General features: G+C 40.0%; 1 protein-coding gene and 1 long non-coding RNA gene across 4 annotated transcripts in view; one reads left to right on the top strand and one right to left on the bottom strand.

Moving 5' to 3' along the window:
• Positions 1-11,404, top strand: part of LOC108527129 (uncharacterized) — a 35,119-nt gene extending 23,715 nt beyond the window's left edge. The window contains exons 5-6 of one of the 2 annotated variants that reach the window (XR_001884699.1): positions 10,801-10,930; positions 11,013-11,404. This is a non-coding gene — a long non-coding RNA (uncharacterized LOC108527129). Of the gene's footprint in view, positions 1-10,800 lie in introns of both variants that reach the window. The other variant, XR_001884698.1, reaches the window with a different exon arrangement.
• Positions 1-23,142, bottom strand: part of PDE11A (phosphodiesterase 11A) — a 466,948-nt gene that overhangs the window by 15,023 nt on the left and 428,783 nt on the right. For both annotated transcript variants that reach the window (XM_017868289.1, XM_017868290.1), the window contains one exon: positions 21,489-21,572. In XM_017868289.1, coding sequence (XP_017723778.1) covers positions 21,489-21,572 — 84 coding nt within the window. The remainder of the gene's footprint in view (positions 1-21,488; positions 21,573-23,142) is intronic.

The following is a 23,142-nucleotide window of genomic DNA, read 5'->3' as shown; positions in this document are numbered from 1 at the left end:
GTTTCCCTGTACAAGCTCTCTCCCTTTGCCTGCTGCGACCCATGTAAGACATGACTTTCTCCTCCTTGCCTTCCACCATGACTGTGAGGCCTCCCCAGCCACATGGAACTGTAAGTCCCTTAAACCTCTCTTTCTTTTGTAAACCACCCAGTCTTCAGTATGTCTTTATCAGCAGTGTGAAAATGGATTAATACAATAAATTGGTACCAGTAGAGTGGGGCATTGCTGAAAAGACACCCAAATATGTGGAAGCAACTTTGGAACTGGGTAACAGGCAGAGTTTGGAACAATTTGGAGGGCTCAGAAGAAGACGGGAAAATGTGGAAAAGTTTGGAACTCCCTAAAGGCTTGTTGAGTGACTGACCAAAATGCTGATAATTATATGGACAATGAAATCCAGGCTGAGGTGGTCTCAGATGGAGATAAGGAACTTGTTGGGAATTAGAGCAAAGGTGACTCTTGTTATGTTTTAGCAAAGAGACTGGCAGCATTTTGTCCCTGCCCTAGAGATTTGTGGAACTTTGAACTTGAAAGAGATGATTAAGGGTATCTGGTGGAAGAAATTGCTAAGCAGCAAAGCATTCAAGAGGTGACTTGGGTGCTGTTAAAGGGTATATGAAACACAGCATAAAACTTTGGAAAATTTGCAGGCTGACAATGCAATAGAAAAGAAAATACCATTTTCTGAGGAGAAATTCAAGCCAGCTGCAGAAATTTGCATAAGTAATGAGGAACTGAAATTTAATCCCCAAGACAAGGGAGAAAATGTCTCCAGGCCATGTCAGTGGTCTTCACAGCAGCCCCTCCCATGACAGGCCCAGAGGCCTAGGAAGAAAAAATGGCTTCATGGGCCAAGCCCAGGTTCCCCCTGCTGTATGCAGTCTAGGGACTTGGTGCCCTGTATCCCAGTCACTCTAGCCATGGCTAAAAGGGGCCAAGGTACAGCTTGGGCAGTGGCTTCAGAGGGTGCAAGTCCCAAGCCTTGGCAGCTTTCACATGGTGTTGAGCTTGCAAGTCCACAGAAGTCAAGAATTGAGGTTTGGGAATCTCTGCCTAGGTTTTAGAGGATGTATGGAAATGCCTGGATGCCCAGGAAGAAGTCTGCGGCAGGGGCGGGGCCCTCATGGAGAAACTGTGCTAGGGCAGTGTGGAAGCAAATGTGGGGTTGGGGAGCCCCACACAGAGTCACCACCTGGGCATTGCCTAGTGGAGCTGTGAGAAGATGGCCACCATCCTCCAGACCCCAGAATGGTAGATCCACTGACAGCTTGCATTATGCACCTGGAAAAGCCGCAGATTCTCGATGCCAGCCCATGAAAATAGCCAGGAGGGAGGCTGTACCCTACAAAGCCACAGGGGCAGAGCTGCCTGAGACCATGGGAACCTACCTCTTGTATCAGCATAATCTGGATGTGAGACATGGAGTCAAAGGAGATCATTTTGGAGCTTGAAGATTTGACTGCCCCACTGGATTTCAGACTTGCATGGGGCCTTTAGCCCCTTTGTTTTGGCCAATTTCTCCCATTTGGAATGGGTGTATTTATCCAGTGCCTACACCCCCATTTTATCTAGGAAGTGACTAACTTGCTTTTGATTTTACTGGTTCATAGGTAGAAGGGATTTGCCTTGTCTCAGATGAGACTTTTGAACTGTGAACTTTTGAGTTAATGCTGAAATGAGCTAAGACTTTGGGAGACTGTTGGGAAAACATGATTGGTTTTGAAATGTGGGGACATGAGATTTGGGTGGGGCCAGTGGTGGAATGATATGTCTTGGCTGTGTCCCCACCCAAATCTCATCTCAAATTGTAACTCCCACAATTCCCACATGTCATGGGAGGAACCCAGTGGGAGGTAATTGAATTATGTGGGCAGGTCTTTCCCATGCTGTTCTCATAATATTGAATAAGTCTCAAAAAGTCTGACGGTTTTAAAAATGTGAGTTTCCCTGCACAAGCTCTTTCTCTTTGCCTGCTGCCATCCATGTAAAATGTGATGCTTCACCTTGCCTTCCACAATGATTGTGAGGCCTCCTCAGCCATGTGGAACTGTAAGTCCATTAAATCTTTTTTTCTGTTATAAATTGACCAGTCTTGGGTATGTCTTTATCAGCAGTGTGAAAACAGACTAATACAAATATGCACATTATAGCTGGAGCCAGAGTGGCCTTTTTGTGACTATGAGGCAGACTTGACTATGGCAGCCGTGTGCTAAGGAAAGATAAAGGAGAACTAGGTTTCTTTACCTTTTTCTTTCTTTTTTTGTTTTTAGAGTCTCACTCTCTCACCCAGGCTGGAGTGCTGTGGCGCAGTCTCAGCTCACTGGAACCTCCACCTGGATTCAAGTGATTCTCTTGCCTCAGCCTCTCTAGTAGCTGGGATTTCAGGTGTGTGCCACCAGGCCTGGTTAGTTGTGTATATATATAATTTTTTTTAGTGAGACGGGGTTTCACCACATTGGCCAGACTGGTTGTGAACTCCTGACCTCAAGTGATCCACCACTTTGGCCTCCCAAAGTGCTGGGATTACAGGCATGAGCCACCATGCCTGGCTGAGAACTAGGTTTCTGATGGCTATGGAACTGCCATATAATAGCACTACAGCATTGGCTTTTCTAGATTATTTTTATTTTTCACTAGGAGCTGAATATAATTCCTAAATGAGAAAATTGATTTCATATTGTAGGTCTCTGTTTTCTGACTACCTGTGCAGGTGGCATAGTGTTTTAGGCATCTTGATACTTGGACAAATTGATCCCCTGCATTGGAGGACTGTGTCTGTGTGTGTGTGTGTGTGTGTGTGTGTGTGTGTGTGTTATGAGTAGCTTTTTTCTGGCATGAGTTGTAAGTGAACTCTAGTAGACAAGAGAGGCTGTACATTGTCCCTTTACCCGTCTGCTGGTAACAGAACCCATTCCCTGTGCTCTGATTAGTTCAGGCCAGACCAATGGAGAGCCCCAGTGATTGGTTTAGGGATTTTTTCTGTTTAGTAGGCAATATTTGAGATTTTAAAATCTAAATAATATGAGGCAGTTACCCAAAAAGCAGTAAAGATGATAAAGTCACAAAGATAATTGCTTAGTATAAAGGCATATTAGCTCATTAGAATCCAACACAACAATAATTCAGATTTGCAATTGAAATATTAAGGGCATAGTCTACCCAAGTTATAACAAAAGATGATGTTTGTAGCATCAATGTCTAATATCCTGTAAGCTAATTATGTACTAGTAATAAGTTAGGAAGAGACCATTTTTTTCCCCAAGATTCGAAGCAGATTAGTCGTGCATGTAAAAGTGAAAATGCAACAATGCTTTATAGCAGTTTTATCTCCATCTTTCTTTTCTCTTTCCAGTTCCTTCCTGACCTCTCAGGTTACTTGTTTTGCTTATTTATATGCACAAGAGACTCTTTTGTGGAAAATAATATTCACAAATGACATTAACATTCTGAATTAATGAGGCAGGAAGGTTAGTCTTTTTGGATTAACTGCCTTGTTATTTCCATAGTGTAGGGCAAGAGTCTGAAACCAAAATGTTTACAGGGCCAGGTCACTAAAGTTAATGAATGAAGTAGGCTGCATGATAGAGTTGGGAGTGGTGGGGACTATGACAAACTGGACATTTTACAATTTTAAAAACTGTATTCAACTAAATGAAACATGTCTGTAAGTTGAATCTATTCTGTGGGCCACCTGTTTGCTTGCTGTGATAGAAAGTAAAGCACATCTTGCTAATATGAATTAACTATTGAGTATTCATGTGCCCTATGTTCCAGAAGCCATACTTGGAGTTCTTCATATGTGAGCTGATTACAACTCAGAATGGTGCTGTGAGATAGCTATTATTGGCTCTGTTTTGACAGATATGGGACCTGGGATTGGAAAAACTAAGTTAAAGAGCTAAAGTTTACATGGGTTAAGTATACAGCAGAGCTGAAATGTCAGTCCAGGCTTGGCTGAGTACAAGGCTCATGGTGTCTTTACATTAAAGGTCTCAACTGGAACACTAGTAACAATGGGTGTCTCACACCTTACTGCAGTGTTGAGGACAATGGTGCAACTTTTTTTATTCTACGTCTCTGATGCTGGTTCAGAACAGATTCACAGGAAAGTGGAGGTCTTGCTGAGTAAAGAAGACATACTACTTTCCAGACATTAGATGTAGTCTGTGCATCTTTTATCTGTGACTTATCTACTCTACCCTGCCCTGGGAAAATAAAACAAGAGTTTTAAGTTGTAAAGGACAGGCAAGCCTAAAGACAGCTCATGTAAATGGGAGCAAGAAGAACACTTTCTTGTGTTATAATGAGCCCCTCCAGGATGCTGTCCTTGGTTATCCTGTTGGTTGGATTTTCAGAGCAGACTGGTAGCTAATCAATCATGTTCATTGTGTAGGCAACTTTTGACTTGGAAGGAATGGCTGCTGACCCAGAAGCCACAGGCTTTGATGAATGGGGCTTCATACAAGAGGTGGTTGGAACATGTAACTAAAAAGCAGCCACATAGTAATAATCCACTTTTCCATATACTGAAATGTTTTCTGCTAATACCATGCCACCTGAGATTTTATAGAAATATATAAAACTCTATTATTTTTTCAAAGTTCAATGTGTAAAAAGGATCATTTAAAACTTTTAGTTTGTTGAGCTGCAAACATTCATTCACTGTACATTTTTTGTATATTTCCCATGTGCCTCAAGTTCTAGGATTTCCTAAAATAATGAATAGGGTGTCTGTGTGAGAATGGGTTTCCAAATAGAGAATTGCAAATATCTGTCCTTGGTGCAAATGGTGCTCTGTGTAAGTCACTATAGGACCTCAAAGAATGGATTCCAGAATATTCTATTAGCATTGGTTTTAATTTTTTAGCTTATATTTGAGAGTGCCAAAAGAGTCCCAAAAGAGAGTCCTAATTATACACACTAATGAACTGCTTAGTGAGCACCATGCAAATATGATGACTACTGAGCATTTCTTGTGAGAGTTTAAAGGTGGCTCCCTGCCTAGCACCAGACAGTGCTCAGATCTGAGATAGAGAGGAACCAACCATCAAGCCCATGAATCCCAATGTTCCAGATCTACAGAGGACACAAAGCATCCAGGAGAAATGCTTTGTCTTTAGGTAAAGATCCTTGGGGGATAAAAATCCTTTATTATTTTGGTGGTCTCTCTCCCTATGGCAAGGGAAACTTCTTTTTCTTAATTGTACAGCCTAATAAAGACAGTGGGCCAGCCTCAGTAGCTCATGCCTGATCCTTGGGAGGCTGAGGTGGGAGGATCGCTTGAGACCAGGAGTTTGACACCAGCCTGGACAACACAGTGAAACCCTGTCTCTACAGAAAAATTTAAAAATTAGCTTGGTGTGGTGGTGTGCACCTGCAGTCCTAGCTACTCAGGAGGCTGAGGCAGGAGGATTTCTTGAACCCAGGAGTTCAAGGTCACAGTGAGCTATGATAGCACCACTGCACTCTAGCCTGGGTGACAGTGAGACCCTGTCTCCAAAAAAGAGTCACAATTTTGAGATAATAAAAATATAGAAAGGGAATATGTTACATTTACCACTAGGTATATGTCTTGAGGAGGATACTGTATCATTAGCTGGCCTTCTCTTTGTCCTAGAAAGGGGCCAATCTGTCCACTGGAAGACCCGGTAGAAGGTATGTTATTGTGGCTCTTCTTTAATTACATTGCTAACTCCCCAAAAGCCAAAGATATGGGAAAAGTTTGTTTGTGTAGGCACAGAGGGACCAATATTTTCAATAGTTTTATTTCATTTTTAGAGTGCAGTTAAAGAGGGAACATAATAATTTTATAAATTAAACTTCCTAATGGGCAACATTTTCTATCTTTTAAATGTTGGAAAGTTTCATATTAATTTAACTCTCAAACATTGACCATGTAAAATTAAATAAGCAGCCAGTAAAAAGACAAACCAGATTTCCTTTTGAACTAAATTCTAAAGCTTATATGAAAAAAAAGAATATCTAGAAAATACTGAAAAAGAATAATGAGGAAGGTGAAACTAGGATTATGAGACATTAAAATATATTATAAAGTGATATTAATTAAAATAGTATAACCAGGCAGATAAGTCAATAGAACAGATAGAAAGACTAAAATAGAACCAAAGTTAAGGGAATCAGTATATGATAACAGTGACCATTCAAATAATAAGGAAAGCGTTCAGTCAAAAACTGATGTGAAGAAAACTAGGTAAGATAAATAACAAACTTGGAAAAATATTTGTCACTTTTGCAAATAATAAGGGTTTATTTCTTTAATAGATAGTGAGCTCCTATGGATCAGTAAGAAAATAGCACTAGTTCAATAGAAAAATAGGCACAAATATAAAGCATTTACAGAAGAAACACAAATGGCTTCTAAGTAAATAAATCTATACTAAAAATATGATCTTACTTATTTATAATATGGAAAATGCTAATTAAAACTATAATGAGATAAATTTTATACTTATCGTATTAGCAAAATTGAAATTTGCTAATACATTGTGTTGATAAGGGCATAGAGAAATAGACATCTCAGACATTACTGGTAGGAATATAAATTGGTTCAAACTCCACAGAGAGAAATTTGGCAATATCTATCACAATCTCAAATGCTTACATGCCAAATGCCCAGTTATCCTTCATTTCTGGGTATTTCTCCTACAAATAAAGTATGAAAATTGTGTATTTACAAGAATATTTATTGCACATTGTTTACAACAGCAAACAATTAGACACAACATCAATGTCCATAAATAAATAAATAATTGTTTAAATAATGTATTTTTCATCTTTAAAATCTAATACTATGCAGCCATCAAAAAGAATGAGACATCTTCTGCATGGAGACCGAAAAATCTAAAAAATAAATTAAGTGTAAAGAAGCAAGATATGGAGCAGGATATACACTATGTTCATATATGTTCATATATAAATATGCACTTACACATAGATACATATGTGTGAGCATAGTATAGATACATGCATATGCACTATATTTACATAGAAAACAATGTATAAGCATTATGTATTAAAAACAGTGTAAAAACACACTGTATCCATGTATTTATATAAACTATCTTTAGAAGCATACACAAGAATTGGTTAACAGTGGTTGCCCCAGTGAAAGGAACTGGGTGACTTGCAAAACAGAGTGTGAGGGAGGATCTCTTTTCTCTGATAATTTGTGCCTTTTGTACTTCGTGAATTGTGTTCACTGATGGTGTCTAAACTATTTAGCAATAAAAAATTTAAAAGTCTATCATGAACAGATAAAGGAAATAGCAATCTTTGGTCATGTGTAGAAGTATTAAGGCATCTGATTGGTTAATTATTAAAAAAGGCTTACAAGTACAGGGGCAAAAAGGAGAAATGCTTATTTCCACAAAGATCAAAAGAATTTAGTGCTTTACCACCATAATTCAAAAATAATTTTAATACCTTAATGTATGTTGCAATAACATTGTATATAAAGAAACACCCCCCTCCTTCCACATCACAAATAAAGGCTGACTACCTCATTGCCCCTCAACATTTCCTCTGAAAAGCGATCAATGTCTCCTGCCTGGCCATTAAATAGATTTTGAAAAACTCTTCAATCCGTATCAGTCTCATATCCTTATTTAGTTCCTCCAATTTGCCCTCAGCTGGGAATTCTGCAGGCAACTGTGATTCTGTTGTGTTCACCACTCATTTGAAGGGTCCCATCCATCATCATTTCTAGTCCTTTTCTGATGCAATGTAGCTTGTTCTTTGTCTTTCTTATAAACTGAATGGCTGTTAAATTATCCATTTATCTTCCTTCAGATTTTCTGTTCAGTTTCTCAGGCCCTATCAGGGCTGTCTTTTCTACCTTGTTTGCTGACTTTTCATTCCATTGCTCCTGTTCTTGGAGGCATCTTGGTTCACCATGCTGCCCTTCAAAACAAACTCTCTGGTTCAGTCTGCTTTTCGCTTGTTTGAAAGCAAGCAGAACTTGCTACTCAAGTAGATTTCCTTTAAAAATTTTGTTCCTTTGAATAGTTTTGAAAACTTTGAGGTAATATATTTCAAATTTTATACATAGATAGTAGGATATATTGGAACAAACCTTAAACTAAAAGTCCAAAGTCTTGGGTTCTAAACCCAGCTCTGCCATTATCAAGTCAGGTCACTTAATAGTGACCTTTCAGGGTTTTGCTTTCCCCTTCTACAGATGGTCTGCAGGTACTCACCTAGTTAACTATTCTAGTATAAAAATACCATGTTGCTTCTGTTAAAGGTGACCCAATAAATGATCTCAGGTTTGTATAATACTAACGCCTGCACACACATTATCTCAGGCAGCACTGAGTCGTACTGGTTAGGAGTCACAGATTTGAAAGCAGAAAGAGTCTATGCCCTGTCACTTACTATATATTCTTAGGTAAGTTACAGAAGCTCTATAGCTTCAGTTTTCACATCTGAAAACAAGGATCCTCATAGCATCTAACTTGGTATCGTGAAGAGAATTACATCAGATCATGCTTGGAAAGTTAGTCTTGAGCACATACTAAGTGCTCAAAAAATGTTGTTACGGACTCACTACATCTTTGTGAGACAGGAAGCTTGGCTATTATTATCCAAATTTACAGCAGAGATACTGAGGTTGAGAGATGATATTAATGATAACGATAGTGACTCACATGCTGGGGAGCTTTAACTATAATAGGTGTACTCTTCCCAAAGCTTTTCCACATACTTCACCTCCCTTGGTTCAGACTCTTGGAAAGGTTGATATTGTCTATCATCAATTCCATTTGCTCCAAGAAGAAAGTCACTTTGTGAGGCCCAAAACCTTTAAAAAGTAGCAGAGTGAAGCTACTTTCAGCCAAACCTACGAGCCAGTGGTGATCACCATAAAAAGAAAGCTGAGGATGGTGAGCCCTCAGGTTATGAGTGTAGAGGGCAGGTTTGAAAGAGGACTCATAAAAACACTCAGCCCTTACTGCCTCCTCTTAGGCCCTCATCTTAGGTCTTTCTTTTCCCTCCTGCTGGCTGTCTTTCTGTAGGTCTCTGTTTCTCTATTTCTCCTTCTTTAGATTTTTCAGCTGTTCAGATCACCTGTAACACTAAAACCTAAATTCGATGATGATATATTAAATCAAAGGCTTGGAGAATAATTTGTCCTTTTTTGTTATTTTATGGTTCTGTAGCTCATTCCTCTGCTTGTAGGAGTTACTGGTTCAGATGCTGAAACTCCCCTAATTCACTGGGGCCATTGTGAGCAGCAAGTATAACCTCCCTAGTTTCTCATCCGTGAAATAAAGGCAGGAATGCTAACACCGCCACAGGGCAATTCAAGAGTGATAGGTTATTTCAGGGCATCCTGAAAGCACAAGATGCTGAGGAAATGCAAGCGCTTACTAGTAACAATGTGATAACCCAATCTTTCCCGTGCCTGTCACTCTCTTGCACTTGCTGTGTTGCTGAGGCAGCCCTGTGGGGTCTCCCAGTGGCTGGTAACAACACACACTGCTGCTGCAGCTTGGATGAGGGAGGAGGTTGGTAGATTCAGCTGTGCTGGGCATCCTAGCTGAGTAACAGAGGCAGTGAATGTAAACAATTAAGATGTTCTAATAAAGGAACACAAAGAGGATTCCAGAGGCTAGAATATCTACCTCCTGGGGGCAAACAGAGGTTTCCTAAGAGCCTGTCATGTGAGCAGAGTCCTCAAGTAAGACTAGGAGTTGCATGGGGAGAGGAGGGAAGGTAGGCCTGCAGATGACTGGGTGAGCACAGGCACGGGGTGTGGAACATTAGTGAGGTAGCAATTAGGGAAATGGCAGGTGGCCACTTACGGCAAGAGCAGAGGGTACAAAGGAAGGAGAGAAAGGAGGTGGGATGGGAAGGTCAATTGTGCCAACTGAGATTTTTTCCTGTAGTAAGGGGAAAGGAGGGCCTGAAGGACTTTAAGCAGGGTGAGCCATGCAGTCATGCTTTGGGAGGATAGCTGTGGTGGTGACATGGAGCCTGGAGGATGGGACTATATGTATGAGACTGGGGTCAGAGTTGGAGGCAGCTGACAGGGAGGCAGTCAGGGGACCCTACTAATATAGGGGAACCAAATGAAGAAGAAAAATCATGATGGCACAACTAGAAAGTAATAGAGAAGAAAAAATACCCCAGGCATTTTGGCCTTGTTTTATAACATATTTCTTAGCTTTTTGGCATTGGAAGTTTTCTGAAGTTGTCTTTTGTTTCCTGCCTTCACTGTATGCTCTGAATTCCCTTCTCTTTCATGCTTTTTACTTTGCATCTATTCTTTCATATTGAAGGCTTTGCTCAAACATTCTGTGGCCCTTATCTGTTTGCATATATTTAAATGCAAGGCACTGAAAGATGAAAGACCTATTCAAGGCAGAGTACAAAGTGGACCAGGGCAGGTAAGTGGGAGAGCTGTGACTGTCAACTGGTGGCTCCATTTTAAGGGCATCCTGCAGGAAATTGGTTCATTGAGAGTATCTGAAGTGCAAGTCCATGCAGATCTTTTCTCTGAGGCTGTTCTGTTTCCCTAGAGAAGAATCCCACTTTTCTGCTTCTGGGGGTATCTGGCTGCTGGCACTCCAGGTGCAGAGTCATAGGGCATCTGACAGTCCAGCAAATCATTCCACGGGCTTTAGATTTCAGCCACGGATTCTCTTCATGAGTACTCTGAGAGAAGAACTCTCTTCTGACTTGGCAGTGGCCACACAGTCTGTTGACCTGGCTATGTGGTTGTGGGAGATTCCTGAGATCCCACTTACCAACTTCTAACCTTTCTTTCCCTCTTGTTCCCAGGCTGATTCCTCAACCTCGCTGTTGTGAATTGACTTGTGTCCTCCTAAAAGCTGTGTTGAAGTTCTAACCCGGGTACCTGTGAATGTGGCCATGTTTGGAAATAGGGTCTTTGCTGATATTAGTTATCAAGGTAAGATGAGATCATATTGGATTAGAATGGGCCCTAAATCCAATGGTTTGTGTCTTTATAAGAAGGTCATGTGAAAACACAGACACAAGAAAATGTTATGTGAAGACAGAGGCAGAGGATGTCAAGAACTGCTAGCAGCCATCAGCAATGAGGAGAGATGCTTGGAACGGACTCTCCCTCAGAGGCTTCACAAGGAACCAGTCCTGTCAACACATGGAGAGAATCCGTGGCTGAATTCTAGCTTCTAGAACTGTGAGCAAATACATTTCTGTTATTTTAAGCCACACAGTTTGCTGTACTTCATTACAGCAGCCCTCGGAAACTAACATATCCACTCTTGGCTGTTCCTAAGTCCTGAGCCTCTCAGGCATTCCTTCTGAAAGGCAGATGGGCTGGCTCCCTGTTGCTCTCCCCTTGTGCAGACATTCTGGGAGATTACTTCCTTCTTAGCTTCCAATATTTGAGGGTAGCTTATCTCCACTTATTTTCTGTTTCCTTCAGAGTGTATATCTTTCTTTGAAAAAAAGAAATGCAACTTTATTATTTCTAATCATGCTTAATAGTATTAAATAAGTCAATAAAATGAGGTACCAGAGTGCTCATTTCAGAATTATCTCTATTAGGAAAAAAGTATGGGATAACTAAATAAATTACAACAAGTCAATTGATCGGAATACCAGACTGCCATTTCAAAGGATAATGTGAAAGCTGGATGTGGTGGTTCATGCCTGTAATCCCAGCACTTTGGGAGGCCAAGGCGGGTGGATCACTTTAGCTCAGGGGTTGGAGACCAGCCTGGGCAATGTGGTGAATCCTCGTCTCTACGAAAATACAAAAAATTAGCCAGGTGTGGTGGTGTGTGTCTGTAGTCCCAGCTACTCAGGAGGCTGAGGTAGGAATATTGCTTGTGTCTGGGAGGCAGAGGTTGCAGTGAGCCAAGATTGCACCATTGCACTCCATCCTGGGTAATAGAGTGACACTCTGTCTCATAAAGAAAGAAAGAAAAAAAAGGACAATGTAAAAATTATGTAGAAACATGGAAACATATTAAGAACTTTATGATAAGTGACCAAAGCAGAGTGTATTACCAGAATACACTCATGTACCCTGATAAAAATGTGTTTGGATGTGGACAGTAGTATGAAGGGGTATCAGAAATAAGAGAATGTGAGGTTCTTATTTCTCCCAACAGTCACTCATGACAATTTAGGTATTCTCTAAGGTGATGTATATTTTCTTTACTCTTCTCATTTGCTTTTGATACCTCAACAGCAGAGTTTTTAACATTCACATATATTTCTCCTTCTTTCCTTCCTCCCTCCTTTCCTCCTGCTCTTCCTGCTTCCTTCCTACTTCTTCTGAAGAGAGCCAAAGAAGAGAGGGTCATGAAGAAGAGGTAAATAAGCTTTTAAAGTATGCTCTCTAAAAAAACTAGATAGTTACTTAAGGGAAGAGAACATTCCAAGCCTTGTAAGGACTTGGGGTTAAGAGACATTTAGCTTCATGATTCCAAAGCAGAAATCCTTTTAAAAAAGAGTTACATATGTTGGTCAGCTGGATAAGGAGAATTTAAGATAAGAATTAAGATCTTATCTTAAATCTGTCCTCAAAACCTTATTGGGGTATATCCTATTTTTTCCATTGGATTCCAGCATTTTAATATGGATTCATGGCACTGTTTGAGCTCATAAAATACATATGAATAGGAATATATTAACACTAACATATAAAGAATGGGTCTTTTTTTCAAGGTTGCATGAAATAAAACAAATTATAGTCCATTTTATTTACCAAAAAATATACATAGAGATGGTTGTTTATCAGGTCAAACTCCTTTTTGGAGGTGACAAACATCAAGTATTCTGGAAGAACTTTGAGATGTAGCGAAGGGTATGAGATGCCTTCACCTGCCAATTATCATGCATAATGTCGGAAGGAACAGGAACTTAATTGTTCTTCTATTAATGAGTCCTCTCTGCTACTCAGAACTTCTTCCTACCCAGCACATTCTTTTTTTACTTTTCTTTCTTTTTTTTTTTAAAGAGATGGGGTCTTGCTCTGTCACCCAGCCTAGAGTGCAGTGTTGCAATCATAGCTCACTGCAGCCTCAAACTCCTGGGTTCAAGCAATCCTCCCACCACAGACTCCCAAGTAGCTGAGACTACAGGTACACACCATCATGCCTGGCTAAGAACAGAGTATATTCTTAGTTGATGTTTGCACTGATTACTTTTAGACACTAGAGGATCCTAAAAGTTTTCTAAGTCAAAGAAAGATTAAATTATAATCATGATAAATTTAGTATTTTATTGTATTATAATTTCTCAAAATCATATGTATGCAATATACAATATGTATTTCTTGAAATCTATCTGTGACATATGGTAGCTCCATCTCTTAACCTGAATATTAAAATAATTAGAGGACTATATTTTCTGGCAATGCTGGATAAAAGAAAATTTAATGTATTTCCTAGATGAAAAAGTCAAAGCTCTGAAAAATTCATGGCTATTAACTGGCCCTTTACAGTAGAATTCAACTATGATGAGAACCAAATCACTTTATAAAAAGATATCATAGGCCATATACTCCAGCTTATGGGCAGGAATATAACAGTGCATACTCTGATGAAATGTTTTATACATAGTCATGTACCTCATAATGGCATTTCAGTCAATGATGGACTATATCTACAACCACGACCCCATAAGGTTATAATACCATATTTCTACTGTACCTTTTCTATGTTTAAATATATTTAGATGCACAAATATTTACCATTGTGATACAGTTGCTTACAGTATTCAGTGCAGTAAAATGCTGTGCAGGTTTGTAGCCTGGGAGCAATAGGTTATACCATATAGCCTAGGTGTGTAGTAGGCTATACAATATAGGTTTGTGTAAGTACACTATGATGTTTGCATGATGAAATTGTCAAAGATGCATTTCTCAGAATGTATCCCTGTTGTTGAGCAACACATGACTGTATTTATAGGTGATAACTAAATGACATTATAAGCTTACTTCATACATTCCACTGCTTACACTTCATTCTATCATTCACATTTCTGTTTCTTCATTCCTTTGCTCAACAAACATTGGCTGAGCAGCTCTAATGTGCTAGCACTGTGCTAGGTGCCAGGAATATGGTGGCTCCAGGAAACCAGTCTAATGGGGAAGAGACAGAAAGATAATCACACACAGTGTGTGGTTATCAGGAGATGGAGACAGTGCTGTGGAGTGTTGTGGGGAAGTAGAGGTTTTACAGAAGTGATAGCTTGGGCTGGTGTCTTCCAGGCAGATATGAGAGCGAGGAGGCATAGGCAGAGGCCAGGGAAAATGGACCAAAGGGCTAGTGAGTACTGTGCTTGGGGCAAAGAGTATCTGGCAAGGAAGTGGGCAGGGTGACAGGAGATGAGGCCAAGGAATAGGTGTGGGCTTCAGAATGAATGAGAGGGTTTCTGAATGCTAAACTAAGGACTCTGGAAGGTACCTTATAGATTGTGATAGTAACCTGAGGTCTTTAAAGCAGGGAGATGCTGTGATCAGTTTTTTTTTTTTTTTTTTTTTTTTTTTTTTTTTTTTTTTTTTTTTTTTTTTTTTTAAAGATATTTTGTCAATCAAAAATTTAGAAGATAGATTGTAGTAGAGGGGCCTATAAATTACATAAAACCAACACTTTTGAATATTAATATTTCTCTTCCATTCATACTTGACTAATAACACATAGAATATTTTCTGAGATAAACAGACTTTACTATCAGCAGCACTCAGATTTGGGTACATTATTGTGTAACAAGGACAATACTTTGAGAATAGTAACCCAGTGCATTTTCCATTCTGTTTGAATGGTGATGCCTGTGGCTCCTCTCCCATTATCTCAGTAGGCTTCCCTCCTTCAGGCAAATAGCAGTTCCCAGCTAGAAACAAGCTGCCATCATTCAGCTTTGAAAGAGAATAACCCTGCTTGTAGCTTTGCATGGTGAAGTGGCCTTCTACATTTCAGAACTCTCCTTTCTCTATTAAGAACCAAACCTGGCTAAGTCAGATCTTCAAGTTTTACTACAAAACTCTAGCAGGAAGAACATAGAGGAGACCATATAAGGATAGTTCCCATCAGGAAAAGCAAAGCAAATAGAAATATTAGGGGAAGAGGGGAGTGGGGAGAGGGGCAGGGAGAGAGAAAAGAGGAGAAAGAGAGAGGGGAGAGAGAGGCAGAAAGAGGTAGGTGAGAGAGAGGGAGATCAGAAGTGAGTAGTCCTGGCTTCACATTCCTTGGGGGTCAAACCTTAAAGGTGAGGGGAGGGTTTATATTTCAAATTTCAGAGCCTAATTCAGGAAAATAATAGAATTTTCCTAAAGCAAGTTGGCACCACCCAGGCAGCATATTAGAAAAGACTTAGGAAGTTGTATGGACAGCAGGGTAACGAGAAAGTAGATGGGAGTTCATGGGTGCCCCAGGGGGAATGAGGAAATGCCAAGTGAACCAGTCAGTTAGAACTGACCAGGAAGCTGCTGGGGGTGGTGCAAGGGGCTTGCCAAGAGGCTGCCACAAGGACCACAGACTTAAGCAGCCACAGCTAGTGGCCAGGGCTGGCACAAAGTGCTCATCACACCCACACCATAGTCACACGGGGCTGGCACAGCATCACAGCCAGAGTTGCGACCAGCCACTTCTCAGTTAACCCAGAAAGACCCAACAGGCGAGATGTGCACCAGGCATCCTTCTCCTGAAGGTCACAAAATCATCACAACCATAGGTGAGTTCCCTGGTACCTAGGTGTCAGCTGGGGAGGAGAAAGAACTCTGATTGGGAGTACTTTAACCCGAAGAGATTGAGATACTTTAATAGTGAAGTTTAAATAATAGTCCCTGAACACAGCCACCACCCTACTCCCCATCACCAGGAAAAAGTGGAGCCAGATAGATCAGTTATAGAGAATATAGGAAGTTGTTTTCCTTCCTTCCTTCCTTGCTTCGGTCTTTCCTTCTCTCCTCCCCTTCCCTCCTCTCCCCTCTCCTCCCTTCCCCTCCACCTCCTCTTCTTTTCCCTCCCTCTCTCTCTCCCTCCCTACATTCCTCCCTTCCTCCCTCCTCCTTTCTTTTCATATTTTTTGAGTTATGTATGATGCCATTCCATATATGTCCCCCCTTTGTAAGGATAAGTAAGAAACTAAACCCAACTATCTCTTCCTTTCATCCACAAGAATACTAAAAGTCATAGAGAAACATAGGAAACTAACTGACTTGGGTGGTGTCTTTTTTTTTTTTTTAATACCTGATGAAGTTGTTCTTAGGGAACACTGGATTGCTTTTAAAGTACTTTCATCAGTATCCAGAGAAAGTGTCCTGGAGTAGCACCTTATATCCTCTTTTCTAGTTTATCAATTTCTAACTCCCACTCTACTATTTCAACTATATTTTAAAGTGTTTTTCTCCCTTTTTCCCAGAAAGCCTATTAATATTGCATCACGTGGAATGTATTTTTCAAAATGACCATTAAAAGTGAAGGCAGAGGCTGGGTGTGGTGGCTCATGCCTGTAATCCCAGCACTTTGGGAGGCTGAGGCCTGCAGATCACTTGAGGTCAGGAGTTCAAGACCAGCCTGGCCAACATGGTGAAACCCTGCCTCTACTAAAAATACAAAAAAATTAGCTGAGCATGGGCATGCCTGTATTCTCAGCTACTCAGGAGGCTGAGGCAGGAGAATCGCTTGAACCCGGGAGACGGAAGTTGCAGTGAGGCGAGATCATGCCATTGCACTCCAGCCTGGGAAATAAGAGCAAAATCCTATCTCAGAAAAAAAAAAAAAATGAAGGCAGAGAAAAAAATCAAAGGTTACTGTAAATCTTAACATTAGAAGCCCTGCCTGTTTCAGAAACATCATGACATTTTAATAAAGAGGTACTACTCTTATCAAAATTTTCCTACTCTTAATGGAAAGAGAAAATTATTCTGGCTAGACGCTGGCCAGGTTACGTACTTTTGCATTATCTGTGAGAAAATATCCACTCCAAAATCAAAAGCCAGTTTGGGATGAGTTAAAAATTGGATTATAGTCATAATAAAAATTAAATCCCTCAGTCCTTAACAAACAAAAGATTTATAATGGCTCTGCACCACTGACATTCTAGGTACACTGAGATTTGGTTAAGTTGAGAATGAAAATAAGGAGCCAGAACTTAGCTTGCTATTGCAGAGAAAAGCTCAAAATGATACTGTGACATGAGGGTTTCTGTTTATCCCTAAGGCTGGTGTGGTAATGACACAAAGTTTGATTGTGTCTTTTTTTCTTCCTTCTTCCTTTTTTTTTTTCCTCCAAAGATGTTGAGCAGCAGGGCTAATGGATCCCCAGCAGGGTGCAAAGACAGCAGAAAGCATAGGAATCAGATGTCAATGTATTCCTTTGAGATGCCCTGCTAGGACACAGCTAACTAACCAGGGCTTGAGTCTTCTCTTGGGGAATGTGCTTTGATGGTTCCCTGCCCACTCTTGGCTTCGTGATTAAAAGGTTGTCACCCATAAATCACGACTTCATCCTGTTACAATCATTTTCTCTTTCTTTCTTTCTTTCTTTCTTTCTTTCTTTCTTTCTTTCTTTCTTTCTTTCTTTCTTTCTTTCTTTCTTTCTTTCTTTTTCTTTTTTCTTTCTCTCTCTCCTTCCTTCCTTCCTTCCTTCCTTCCTTCTCTCTCTCTCTCTTTCTTTCTTTCTTTCTTTCTTTTTTCTTTCTTCTTTCTCTCCTTCCTTCCTTCCTTCCTTCTTTCTCTCTCTCTCTCTCTCTCTCTCTTTCTTTCTTTCTTTCTTTCTTCTTTCCTTCTTTCTTTCTCTTTCCTCTCTCTCTCTCTCCTTCTCTCTCTCTCTTTAAGGAAAAGTCTGAAGATTAAAAAGACAGCAAGTTCCAGAGAACTCTAGGCTCACATATAAACATATGGATAGAAGCCTGGCCTACATCCTTATTAGATAACTATCCATCGATCTGGGACTGTTCTGTGCGTGTGTCCTACCCACCTGGCATGTTGGGAGAGCTAAATCAATGCTACAATGACATGGTGTCTTTCTCCACTTGAGATAGAACCAGTCAGCCTCTCTTGTTGACAATACATATGGTAAAGAGGGCCTGCACATCGTTGTTTTTTTTTTTTTTTTTCTGTTTCATTTATATATTTTTATATATTTTCTGTCTGTCACTTTCTGTCAATCTCAAGATTACTTAGACAACTTCCTAGTGAATAGATTTTGGAGGAGGGGGAGTTCCTCATTGTTTTCCCTCAATGTAGTAAAAAAATAATGAGTGGAATTGGAAGCTATCTCAGAGAAAAGAGTTTTGATTTTAAATGCACTGGGCATCCGAAATATACTGGTGTGGGCTGCCAACTAGGCACATAAATAAGTAGCCCTTCAGGCACCTGAGAGTAGTGATAATCTTCACCCTTTGCTTGGAGAAGAGCTAATCTCAGCAAACAGGAGCACAAGCAGAAAGTGCTTTATCTATTTCATATTTGACAAGCACAGCCCTTTTAAAACCATGAAGTAAAACTGAACTACCCAGTGAAAGTCAATGAAGTCAAAAAGCTGTACCCAAATCATATGTGTATCTACTGCCCAGCTGCATGGCCACCTGCCCCTGCCAAACTCGCTGTTCTGTCCCACTGCTGTTCTCAGGAGCCTCCAGCTGTGGGGTGCCCTGGGTCAACTCCTACCCTCTGTAGACTCCAACTCTCCAAACTTCTCCACCTGCAGGAAGATCCCAGCTCTCTCTATGAGAGTGCTTGCCTTGGGCTCTACATGAAGATTCTTGCCATCCAACCTTGCCTACCTTGGGGTCAGGCCTTGGCTGTTAGAGGGGACATGCTTTGTCTCATGTGTACTCCTTGGTATCCTTTTGCCATATGCCTAGACCAACGTGGTAAAGCGAAGCTGAATTCTTATGATACTGTATGTCAGACCAATCACATCAGGGATTCCTGCCACCTGCACACTTCCCACTTGTCTTCGATCCTCTCAGACTCCTTATTATTGCATTTTTATGTTCAAAACCCCAAACTTGACTTTCACTGAGTTATCTCAGTGAATGGTGTCACATCAGTGAGCTTCTTGGCTTGTCACTTCCTCAAGGTGTTGTGTCTTTCCACTAATGGTGATTCCTGCCCACTGACTGATTCGATTTCAGTTCAGAAGCACCAACAGTTAATGTGAGATTATCCAGTTAAATAGTGGAGGGAAGGGAGAACACTGCATAAGATGAAATAAAATAGGACCCTCAGAGAGGATACTTAAACTCACCCTACAAAGTTTCAGTTTGAGGGCTCTTAAAATGATTGGTTTCAAAGCCTTGTATTTAAAGCTTACAAATGAAATAATGAGATCCTTTTTTACTTAGTGATAATAAGGAATGAAAAAGAGCAAGATTTTCATCCCCTGTTAAATGAAAAAATACAGCAGCAAGTATGAATATGAGCTTCTGTAAACAGCTCCTTCCACATTCCCTTTCAGCATGACACATCTCTCCCCAGTTAGTTAAATAATAAAAAATGGTGCAAGAAATTTCCATCAGAGATGAAGAAGGGCAGTAGAAAGGTCACTACACCAAAACAAAGGTCAGGGGTGAGCAGGACACAACTGTCATTTGGTGGGACCATCACTTAATCTTTCTATATGTTAATTTCCTGCAGCTGAAAATAGCAGCGGTATCTAACCCACAGATAAGTAGTAAAGTAAAACAGATGTGAAAAATCAGGATGATATATAATGTGAAGGGATAATATTACTCCCTAAATTCTAGAAACTGCTATTTCCACTTAAATTCAAATAACTTCCTTTGTAACCTAAAGATTTCAAAGCATTTAATAGGAAGCATAAGATAAGCCCTAAAGGATTGTGAATCAGTAATAAAGCAAATTAACATGGAAAACCATATGAGGATCCTTTACAGCCTTTCCTATAACCAATCACATAGGAAGAGTGTGTAGACTTTCAGTTCACTCCAAAATAGCTTTGCAAACTAGTACCAAAACTTAATCAGCTTCCCACCCCAATACATGTCTTCATCCTCCTAAGCTTTACCCAAAGTGAAAGGAATATAGTAATTGCACGAATAATTTCTTCATTCCATTTATTGCCTAATTGTGAACACAAAACTGAATAACATTAAAAAGTAACTCAACATGTATAGTCCAGGTCAGTTTCACAAAGCAAGATATAAGTGACCCAAAAGTTGTTGGGCTTTGCATATGGGGGCCTGCTTATTCAGAGACACTGAGGATGGGAGGAGCCAACAAGAAGAAAAGAGAGTTGAGGATCCCCTGAAAATAAAGTATACATCATTTTCTATTTCGTTTGCCCAATCTTTCATTATTAAATAAAAGAACATTATGTTCCTTTTTAACTAAAATAAGCGATTGTAGATTATTTTAAAACTTTACCTGATTTTATGGTATCATGTATTTAATGACTCATATACAACAAAATGAATTTATTTTGTTATAGTTATTAAAATTACATATCCATCTTCAAGACAGTATTCTAAGTTTGTTTGTTTGTTTTCAGGGTTCTGTGATAGGGCTCAGCAGTTCCTAAAAGTGCTGAAAAGGAAGTGGTAGATGATCTTGAACTTGATGGTTGTGAGGTCCTTAAAAAACAATACTGTGTTTTTAATAGGGTTACATAGGGTGAGGAACTAAAGAGCTTTTGCTTTCCCTGCATGTTTCTCACTTTGAAGTTAGAAAAGCAGCTCAGTCTGATTGAGCTAGGTTGGGGGTAAAGAACTTGCCAGGTTTTTACAAATGAAAGCAAATGCTTAGAAGTAGAATTAAAAGCCAATGTACACTAAACTTAGTGTTAACTGACGCCAGCCCTGATCCGTACTTAAAACGTAGAGTGTGAACCATTCAAAGCGACACTTTTCTCCTTTCAGAAGGAGAGGCCTACACACCAAGTAGCAAAGCTGGAGTCATTAGTGCATCTCGCTCAAAATTCACTGGTTAGGATTTGCCGCATGCATCTCAGAGACAGGCAGATTTTGAAGCTGGAAGGTGTGTCACAAAACCCCCCCGCTCAGACCGTGGGGTCAGAGCAGAACACCAAGTTTCCTGGAATCCTTATTCTCACATGATATTAATAAAGAAAATTTGTAAAAAAAAAAAATTCCATGGTCAAATATGTTTGAGAAATTGAGTTGATCAAGTTTAAACATGTTTCTTGGGCCTGTGAGCTTTTGTTGAACAGATAGTTATTAGATGATGGCTGGATGTTCATGTTCTATGGGACACAGTTTGAGAGATAGTAAATAAAATATTATTATCCCTGGTTTACAGATGAGGGAGTGGAGGCTCATGGAGATTATGTCCTAGAAGGTGGAGAATGCAGGTCTGCAGCCTCTTAGAACCAACTCTTCCCAGCCAGGGGACAGTCAGAAGTTCAAAAAAGACAAACTGCAGCCAGATCTCTCAGCAATGTACATACCCTGGAAATGTCTCCTAAAATGAGTGCTTTTGAGAAGCACACACTTTTCCTTTTCTGATTCAGTTAGAACATGTAGGCCATCCCAAATCAAAGTACCTGATACAAAGGCATGCAGATGCTATCAATCCACTCCAGTTGCAACCGAGGCAGTTCATCTTTCCGGTTCCGATCAAAAATTGCCTAGAATCAGGGGGGCGGGGGAAGAACCTTGCTTTACTACACCAAAGTATTTTACAGGGTGCTTTGTCAAACACTTTGCTAGAGTGATCCATTTTTTACAAACTGAACCCTTCACAAATCACAATCAATCTTTACACATACTTTCTTTTCCTTTATCATGATGAGAAATGAAATGTTTTACCTCTTTTATGAGATTTGTAAGCAAATTTACTTGAACTTTCTAGCGTGCAACTTCTTGGGGCAAAAACCCATCTTCAAATATAAGCAACTGCTACTACATCAAGTCATCAGGTCACTGCGAATTGGGTACAGGTCAAGGGGAAAGGAATATGTTTTACTGCCACAAAAATAATGCAGGCTTTTATTTCTATAGTGAGAGGTTGGGATAGAATGGGACAGATTGGAAAATATCCTTAAAAGCAATTTTATTGTAAATAGAAACCATTTATACTACTTTTTCAGGGTGAGGGGTTGATTTGGCAATTACATATGTTTTTCAATAAGATTCTGTCATTAATAAATTTTTAAATATTTATCTATCATTGTGTGGATGATGGTGGATGGTACGCATTATCTCTTCATTCCCAGCCCTTAAGCTTTATGATGTTATAATGTTTGAGATAATTTAGGTATATTTTTGAGAGAAATAAATGACATTTTTCTGTTGGGCAGACTTAAGGGAAACAATCAATTGGAATTTTAGTGTTAAAATTAATTCACTGAACAAACACTGCCAATTCTGTGCCAGTGAGATTGTCTCTCCCTTTGTTCTTAAGGAGTCAGGCCCAGGCCTGAGAAGCTCCCTTGTGCCCTTACTTACCTAGAAGACTGGGCTATCTAGTTATAACTTGCCTTCCCTTAATGTTATACAGTAAGTTTTATCTTTCCTCTACATAAAACGTGGCATTCACATCATTTTGGTGTCCTTATAGGCCATGAGGGCAGAGCCAAGCAATCCCCTTCATCCAATCCTGCATCCTTCAGATGTGTGAACAAGAGTGGAAGTGGGTGGGGCAGAAATCACTAGCTGCCAAATCTGAGGAAAATATCTCCAGATTGGGGAGAAGGTCACTGATACTCACAGGCTCTTCTCATCCTTGTCATGCAATGGGAGATGGGAAATAGCAGGAAAGAAGACTGGAATTTAGAGAAAATTGTGAAAATGTGCTGGAGAGAGGGATAGCTCTTGTGAACAATATGAGTCTTGATCCAAAATGTCTCTTTAGAGCTGGGTGCGTGCGGTGGCTCATGCATGTAATCCTAGCACTTTGAGAGGTTGAGATGGGAGGATCACTTGAGCCCAAGAGTTCAAGACTAGCCTAGACAACAGAGTGAGGCCCCTGTCCCTACCAAAAAAAAAAAAGTTAGCCAACTGTGGTGGCACACACTTGTAGTCTCAGAGACTCAGGAGGCTGAGGTGAAAGGATTGCTTAAGCCCAAGAGGTTGAGGCTGTATTGAGCTATGATTGTGTCGTTGCATTTCAGCCTGGGTGACAGAATGAGACGCTGTCTCAAATAAAATAAAATAAAATAAAAATAAATAAATAAATAAATAAATAAATAAACAAAA

This window comes from Rhinopithecus bieti, unplaced genomic scaffold (assembly GCF_001698545.2).
Source record: "Rhinopithecus bieti isolate Rb0 unplaced genomic scaffold, ASM169854v2 scaffold_3062, whole genome shotgun sequence".
NCBI classification, from domain to species: Eukaryota; Metazoa; Chordata; class Mammalia; order Primates; family Cercopithecidae; genus Rhinopithecus; species Rhinopithecus bieti.
This window is presented reverse-complemented; position numbering and strand designations above follow the sequence as displayed.